At 59.2% G+C, this 8,741-nt stretch overlaps 1 protein-coding gene across 1 annotated transcript; it reads right to left on the reverse strand.

The window, feature by feature from the left end:
* Window positions 1–4,283: 4,283 nt before the first annotated feature.
* Window positions 4,284–8,392, reverse strand: A1BG (alpha-1-B glycoprotein). The gene is made up of 7 exons (XM_055551263.1): window positions 8,251–8,392; window positions 7,888–8,166; window positions 6,987–7,259; window positions 6,468–6,764; window positions 5,723–6,019; window positions 4,802–5,089; window positions 4,284–4,452 (listed from the first exon to the last, which is right to left on the reverse strand). Exons 1-7 carry the CDS (start codon window positions 8,390–8,392, stop codon window positions 4,445–4,447), a joined length of 1,584 nt encoding a protein of 527 aa, XP_055407238.1. The 3' UTR covers window positions 4,284–4,444.
* Window positions 8,393–8,741: the final 349 nt, after the last annotated feature.

The raw sequence follows: 8,741 nt of genomic DNA on the forward strand, positions 1-8,741 counted from the left end.
CGAGCGCGCCTCCCGCCGCGGCGCAGCGCTGGCAAGGAACCTGAATTCCAGAAGAGTCAGGACAGCTGGACTGGGGACTGGTGCGTCCCCGAAACGACAAGGGGCTTACGGGCAGAATCTGGGGCTGCTGGGGGACAGCACTTCATTCAGGGACGCTGAGGGAGGCTCTTCAGGCCAGCCGGCGAAGCTTCCAGAAGTCCCCGGCTGCCCTCCGTTCCCCACTCAGGGCCGTCTCAGGACAGCTGAATCCAGCGGGTGCGTTGATCCTTGAAGCCGGGACAGCCCAGGTCGCGCTGCTCTCAGGACTCAGGGGCCCCCAGGTGCTCGGGCGGGAGGCTCGTCTTCACACGCCCGCGTGGCTGCCCTCCTTGCCCGCCCCTCTCCTGTGTAACTGGGGCCTGCCCGCGCCCACCTACTTCACACACACTGTTCTCTCCGCCTGCTCAAGTCCGACTCCGAGGCCAGCCTGGGAGCTGCCTTTTCCACGAGACCCACTCCGACCCTCAGCCTCTCTGGGTGCTCTTGTCCCTGCACAGCATCCATTTCTCCCTGCCCACTCCGTGCACGGCCCACCAGTCGTCAGGCTGCTGGTTTTACCTCCACTACTCCATCTTCACCGTCATTACCTTCTGCGGGCCCACATCCCCTGTTCCCGGGATTCCAGCAGGGGGTCTCCTTCCTGACGCCTTCCTGCCTTCATCACACACACACACCACATACATATACACAGCACATACATATATCACACACACCACATACATACACACACACCACATATATATATCACACACACCACGTGCATATACACACAGCACATACATATATCACACACACCACATGCATACAGCACACATGCACACTATAGACAAACACATTTCCCCCACACCACATACACCACACACAAACCAACACACACACCACACATGCCACTTACATACACTCCCCACATACACACACACGATTGTTTCCTTCTCCCACGGGCCTCCAGCAGGCTCTTTCCACAACCCGAATCTGGTCGTGTCTCCGCAGTCATGGGAAGCTCTCCACTGTGTCACCTTCTAGCAAAGCTTCCTGAATGGGTTACAAGTTCCTGTCAAGGCATCAGCCTTCTTCCATCTGTTTCTCTGATGACTCTATGGCGTGTGAACCTGACCCCCCACCATACAGTTGTGTATTGTGTACTGGTCATCTATACCATCTCTCCCTGTGTTTCTCCCTAGATCTGGAATTCATTCCTCCTGTGTTATGAGTAAACAAAGACCTCTGACGAGCGAGGTTAAAAGCAGGAAGGCTGAGACCCAGGGAGACGGAGATCTTGTAGTGTCTCAGAGAGTCCTAGATGTACCTAGACACAGCATGGCTGAGGCTCAGATGCTGAGGAACTGACAGGACGTAAGAGAAGACTGAGAGGCGAGAGATGCCTGTCCCCCTGCCCTTAGGCCCCTAGCAGGCTGCAGGAAGTGGAACAGACATGAACCTAACATCAGGACGCCTTGGGGACCCCAGGTAAGTGACTTCCCTGAGCCTTAGTGACCGGCTTGGTCAGGAAAGGGGATGATGAGACCTGCCTTGTGCAGCACCTGATGCAGGCTCTGAGCACTGGCCCTGACTGCTGGCATCTGACTCCCCCTTTCCGCCCCACCCTCCCACTCTCTTTCACTCAGGAACTGAATCTCCTCCCCACCCTGGCACTCAGAGCACCTATCATACCCACTTTGTTGTGAGATGTGTATCTACTTTGTTTATCCAAAGGAGAAGGAGTTCAGGGGAAGAAATGAATCTTTATTAAGGTCTTACATCCCATTTAAATGGTAAAGTATTAATTCTAAGTAGACTGCAAAGAGTTAAGTATGCATACTGTAATCCCAAGAGAAATCTTTTTAAAAAACTATACAAAGAGAATTCATTGGAATGACTGATGCTGAAGCTCCAATATTTTGGCCACCTGATGTGAACTGACTCATTGGAAAAGACCCTGATGCTGGGAAAGACTGAAGACAGAAGGGGATGACAGAGGATGAGGGGGTTGGATGGCAGCACCAACTCGATGGACATGAATTTGAGCAAGCTCTAGGAGTTGGTGATGGACAGGGCAGCCTGGCATGCTGCAGTCCATGGGGGTCGCAAAGAGTCGGACATGACTGAGTGACTGAAATGAACTGAAACAGATGATCAAAAACTCAGGTGAGTTAAAAAGGAAGCTGAGAAACAACCCAAAAGAAAGCAGGAAAGGGGAAACTGACAGATAACAAAAGGAACAGTTAAGAAAAAGGCAGACCAAACCGTAAGCTTATACATTGTTACATATAAGTGATCTAAACATACCAATTAAAAGAATTTGCCAGAATGAATTTTTTTAAAAAAGAAAATAAGAAACTTAACTTTCAGTATGATGATATAGGGACTTCCCTGGTGGTCCAGTGGTTAAGAATCCACCTTGCAATCCAGGGGATGGGTTTGATCCCTGGTCAGGGAACTAGATCCCACATGCTGCGTAGAAACTGAGTACCATACTACTGAGCCCACGTGCTCCGAAGCTGCTGAGCCACAACTAGAGAGTTCGTGTGTCCCAGGGAAAGGTCCTGCATGATGCAACAAAGACCCAACAAAGACCCTCAGGCCTCAACTAAGACCCAGTGCAACCAAATAAATAAATATTTAAAAAATAAATGTAATTATATAGGTAAGCTTAAGGTAAAAGATTGGGGAAAGATATATATTATGAAATCTCCACATCAAAAAATGCTGCAATGGCTATATTAATATCAAACCAAGTAGATTTAAGAACAAGGAAAATTACTAGGAACATAGAAGTTACATAGTGATAAAGAGACAGTTCACCAAAAAGACATAACAGTTCCAAATAATGTATGCATTTAACAACAAAGCCTTAAAATAACAGGAAATAAAAACTGATAGAGCTGAAAGAAAATAATAGACAAATTCACAAATTATAATTGGAGACTTCAACACCCCTCTCACTAGAATCAACAGAACAAAACAGAAAACCAGTAAGGATACAAAAGAACTGGCCAATGTCATCAACCAACTGGATTGTAATGGATGAAGCTGCCAAAGGTCAAACTTTGTTCATCCAGAAATAAGTAATTTCCCATGATTTAAGCTAAGATAAAGTTTTAAGTCTGATTTTAAGCTGTTACTAATGTTTATCCCCAAAAGTGAATGGTCTAAGTTTCCACCTGAAGAAAATGAAAAAGAAATTAATTCAGAATTAAGTAGAAGGAAGGGAATAACACAAGTAGTGATTCACAAAATAGAAAAGAGGCAGTACCAAAATGAGCACTCTCAAAAGGTAATCTCTTCTTTGATAAAGATAAATATAAAGATAAATACAACTGATAAACCTCCAGCTAGACAGAGAGGGAGAAGGGACACAGCATCAGTCATGAAAGAGGTGGCATCACTACAGACCCTGCAGGCGTGAGAAGACTACAGCTGTGCTATGAGCAACTCTGTGCCAGTCAATCAGACCTCTCCGTTCAAGAAATAGGCAAATTTCTTGCAAAAACAGATTACCAAGCATTAGTTGATTAGAGAAGGCGATGGCACCCCACTCCAGTACTCTTGCCTGGAAAATCCCATGGATGGAGGAGCCTGGTAGGCTGCAGTCCATGGGGTCACTACGAGTTGGACACGACTGAGCGACTTCACTTTCACTTTTCACTTTCATGCATTGGAGAAGGAAATGGCAACCCACTCCAGTGTTCTTGCCTGGAGAATCCCAGGGATGGGGTCGCACAGAGTCGGACACGACTGAAGCGACTTAGCAGCAGCAGCAAGCATTAGTTGATAATGCTAGCCTTACTCACAACTGATGTATGTCAGCACCTGGAGGGCCAGGCTAGGGCCGGTCAGTGGTCCAGGAGGGGTCCGGTTCGGGGACCGTGGGGAAGAGCAGAGAGGAATCCTCCCCTCCCGCGGCCTTGGGCTGCGGGGTGTGCGACCCGGCCTTGGCGCGGGACACAGTCCCGCATCGCTACCTGGTGGCCGCTGAGCCGGGAAGAGAGAGCTGCAAAATGCAGCCTCTGAACAGCCTCCCATCCGATCAAGGAGGTCCGGAGCTTCAGCTGCCTCCCACACCTGCGGGAGCTGGGCGGAGGGGACTGGGGAGCAGGAGAAAGCTTAATAGAAGGCAGGAGAAGGGGCCTCCACCGTCAGGATCCATCCCAGAGCCCACCCACCTTCAGGACTCAGGATCCCAGCCCGGGGGCTCCCGCCTCCCGCACCTGGACCACCATGGGACAGAGACACGTCTTAAAGGCTGTCTGCACATTTATTAGTTCCTAGGATGGATCAGGAACAGGCGGCCATTCCCCCTGCTCCCAGGGAGAACTGCAGCTTCCGGCTGCAGCACAAGGCATCGGAGGCAGGCTGGAGAAAGGACTCCCCGAGGAAACCATCAGCACCCGGGTCGGCCACTGGGTCAGCTTCCTGGACCAAGTGGACAAAAGAGATGGTGGGGAGGGAGGATCCCTGCGTCCTCCCTGATGAGTCAGGGCGGGCCTCGTTGAGGCCTCAGCAGGGCGGGGACTGGTCAGCTCCCCGCGAGGAAACACGCCCCCACCGCCCCCTACAGGTGCTCGTGACCACACCCCGCCCTCCCTTGCAGTCCCCCGACACACACGCACACACACACACACACACACACACACACACAGCAGTCTAGGCCCACCAGCCAATGTCAGCGCTGGAAGGGGGCATGAAAGCTCAGCCCTGGAGGAGAGTACCGTCGGGGCAAAGACCTGGATCGCAACCCCCTCCTCCTGGGGCTTCAGTTCACCTGCCACCCGGAGCTCCACCGGGTCGCTGAGCTCCGACAGCAAGGAGTGGGGCCAGCCGGTGCGGTAGCGGCAGCTGTATGTGCCGGCGTGCTGGGGCCCCACGGAGGTCAGCACCAGGTCCGCGGAGCGGTGGGTGGACCAAGCCACCGCCAAGGGCTCCTCTTCGCCCGCGCGCAGCAGCAGGAAGGAGACGTCGGGCACCTGGGCCTCGCAGCGCAGGACGGCATCGCGGCCCGGAGTCAAGGCCCCAGTCCACAGGGCCCGGAGCTGCGGCCTGGGCAGCGGCCCTGGGCGAGCGGCGGGAGGTCAAGTGAGGCTCCTTGCCCCGCCTCCGACCCTGGGCACAGCGCTGTAGCCCGCGGGCCTCCCCGCCCCACCCCCCAGACCTGCCATGAGGTCTGAGCTCCCCAGGGGTCTCCATCACGGGCACACAGCGCCCAGGAGGAAAACGCCACCCGCCCAGCGGAGTGGGGTTCCCGCGGAGGGCACAGCCGGGGCAGCGGCCCAGAGGTGGGACCTGTGCCCCCTGGAGGCCCGGGCGCGGAAATCCGAGGAGCACACAGACCCAGGGCCGGCGGGGCTCGGCGAGAATTACACCTCGACCCTCCGCGTAGGCACCTGGGTTCCAGGAGGGCCGGGGTCCTAATCTGACGACCACCGACAGGCGCGTGGCGCACGAGCCGGTGCAGAGCGGTTAGGAGTCTGAACCCTAAAAACTGGATCCGCCCTCCACGATCTCCACCAAAGCGCCCCACCTGCCCGGCGCTCACGGCGGCGGCAGACAGGCCACCAGGCGGGGTGCCCCGGGGCCCTGGCGGCCGACCCCTCCCCCTCACTTCAGGCCCCGGGCGCCTCCCGTCGGATCCCGGGACAGGCACCCGGGTAGAATGGGGCTCCGGGCCGCCGTGCCCGCAGCTCACCGTCCACGCGCAGCTCCAGGGTCGCGCTAGGCTTGGAGCCCGTGAAGGGCGGCGACGTGTCCACGTAGACGCAGCTGTAGTTGCCCGAGTCCACCGCCAAGACGCCGCGCAGCTCGAATTGGGCCTCGGGGCCCGCGGGGCTCAGGACGCGCTGCACCCGGCGCCCTCCCGCGTCCTCGCGCACCAGGGCGAAGCGCACGCCGGCGCGCGGTGCCCGGCACCGCAGCTGCACCAGCGCGCCCGGCGTGGGGCTCAGGACCGCGGGTTCGGCCGACAGCTCCGGCGCGGGGAGCGTCCCTGCGGGGAGCGCGCGGGAGGCTGGCGCACAAACCGGATCCTCCCCCGGAAAGATCCGCCCTGCTCCCTCCCGGGAAGCCGGCGGGGACCACCCCCGAGCCTTCCTCCCGACACGGCCCGGTCCTCGCCGGACGCGGACATTCCTACGCTCTCCGCACTAGTCCGTAAGCGCAGGAAAACGGGGTGCTGGCGCGTTTTGTGGAAGGAGCACCCCCGAGCCCCCGACAACCTCTCCTGAGCTTTACGTCCCTGGTCCGAGCCCTTAGGGGTCCTGCAGCTCCCCCTTGGCTCCCTCCACAGCGGCCTCAGGGCCCACCCGGGCTGGCCCTGCGCTCCTCGCCTTCGCTCGCGGGGGAGAGCGCGCCCCGGGCACGGGCAGGGCCGCGTCCGGGCTCCGTCCCGGCTCTCGCAGCCCTCGCAGCCCCGCGGTCTCGTCCCGCAGGCTCACCGTCGCTCAGCACCAGCTCGGCCGGCGCACTGTCCCGGGACCAGGCCGCCAGCTCGCCGCGTAGCCGGTAGCGGCAGGTGTAGCCGCCGCCGTCGCCCGCGGCCAGCGCGCTCAGCCGGAAGAAGATGCGGTCCGGACTGGTGCTGGCCCGGGGTACCAGCTGCTCCTCCGCGCCCCGCCGCAGCTGGAAGTCCACGCCGCTCAGGGGCGCCACGCAGGTGAGTGAGGCAGGCGAGCCCGGCCTCAGGACCTGGGCCGACTCCCTGTCCACTGTCAGCGTGGGCGCCGGCGGCGGGTCTGCAGGGAGGGGTGTGTCACTGGGGAGGCCGCTGGGGAAGCCCAGCCCCCAGACCTCTGTCCCAGGAACAGCCTGCCTGTGGTGGGTTCCGACGCAGCTCCCCAGGCAGGCCGCTGCTTCCCACACCGTCCTGAGTGGGGCTGCTCAGGGTCGAGGGTAGTTTCTCGTCCTCCAGGAGCCTCCTCCCCCAGGAAGCCCTCTGGGCTGGCCCACCCACTCACCCAGCTCCTCTATGGTCACTGTGGCGCTGGGCTCCGAGGGGGTGCCTGCCGCGTGGGTCCGGTAGCTGCAGCTGTAGTTCCCAGCCCGGTGGACTGGGAAGGTGGCTTGCGTGGCCTCTGGGGCCTCAGCCACCTCCAGAAACTGGTCCTCTCCTTCCAGCTTCAGCAGGAAAGTCACACCTCGAAGTCCCGAGAGGCACAGCAGTGTGGTGTTCAGGCCGGGTGTGATCCAGGACACGGGACTGGTTGAGAGCGAGGGTGGGGGCAGGGGCTCTGCAGATGGGGCAGGGGTCACAGCGGGACAGGGGTCTCGGGTAGCTCTGCCTGAGCTGGGAGACATGGGGGCCCAGCCCGAGCTGGACCTCCAAGCTCCTGACAGTGTGAGGGAGCCAAGATGGGTGTCTCGATGGGGGCGTGATCCGGGAATACAAGCGGAAGGCATGGGGCCAGCCTGCCCGCAGCTTCCTGGGGATCCAATCATTTATTCTCACAGCCTTCTAGGGTTGGTGAAAACATCACCCTCTTTTTGTTCAGTCACTAAGTCTGTCCAGTTGTGTGGCACCCCACGGACTGTAGCCCGCCAGGCTTCTCTGACCGTGGGATTCCCCAGGCAAGGATACTGGAGCGGGTTGCCATGCCCTCCTCCAGGGGGTCTTCCCGACCCAGGGATTGAACTGGCCTCTCCTGCACTGGCAGGTGGATTCTTTACTACTGAGCCGCCAGGGAAGCCCAGTCACCCTTATTTTACAGATGGGGACGCTGGGCTCAGAGACAGCACCTGAACTGCCCGAGGCCACCAGCTGCTCCGGAGTGGCAGCAAGAGCACAGGGAGGGTGAGGTGTGAGCAGAGGAGCCTCCCCAGCAGCCCGCCTCCTGCCTCCAGGCCGTGGACCACACTCACCTGCACCCGTCACGTCCACCAGGTTGCTCGGGCTGACCCAATCGTTGTTGCCCTTGTACCTGCAGCGGTAGAGGCCCCGGGTGGCGCTGGTCACTGGTCCCAGCGGGAACCTGTGCTCATGGGCAGGGGACTCCAGGTGCACCGGTTCCTGGCCCACGCCATTCTTGAGGAGCTGAAACTCCTGGGTCGGCAGCGGGCTCTGGCAGGTCAGCGTCACGTCGGCCCAGGGTGCCAGCGGTGAGCCGGTCTCGGCCCACAGGGATGGCCTGGGGTCAAAGACTGCGTAGGGGAGGCAGTCAGAGCCAGGCACCCAGCCGCTGGCTCACCCCGCAGCACCCTCCGTGCCCAGGCCGGCCCACTCACACGTCGCCTGCTCAGTCACCGGGCTCAGGGCCAGACCTGCAGAGACCCGGCTGTTAGGCCTCACTGCCGTTCCCCCCAGCCCCCGGCCACCCCGGGACCCGGCCTCACCCCAGAGCAGCAGGAGGGCTGCCCAAGCAGACATGGTCCACCTCCCGCAGCCTCAGGGCTGTCTGTGGGGTTATAAGGTGCAGCCGGGGCGGCGGGGCTCACCCCCGCGTCCTTCCCGGAAAGCTGGGCTCCAGGGGCAAAGGGCGAACCTTGACCCCCAGAGGCCCAGCCGCAGCAACAGTCAGCAGCCACGCTGAATGGCTTTGCTGCCTTCCGGGCAGTTTTGCAAATCGCTCACACGCAGTCGTCTGGGGACTAGCGGCTGTCAGGTTGCACGCTTTGGCCCCGGACATGTCAGAAAGACTGGACACCGCTTCTTTTCAGGATCCCGCTGGCAGCCCTCGCGGGCAGGTTATTTTTCCCTTGGATATCCCAACCACAAA

The sequence above is a fragment of the Bubalus kerabau genome, chromosome 17 (genome assembly GCF_029407905.1).
Source record: "Bubalus kerabau isolate K-KA32 ecotype Philippines breed swamp buffalo chromosome 17, PCC_UOA_SB_1v2, whole genome shotgun sequence".
NCBI classification, from domain to species: domain Eukaryota; kingdom Metazoa; phylum Chordata; class Mammalia; order Artiodactyla; family Bovidae; genus Bubalus; species Bubalus kerabau.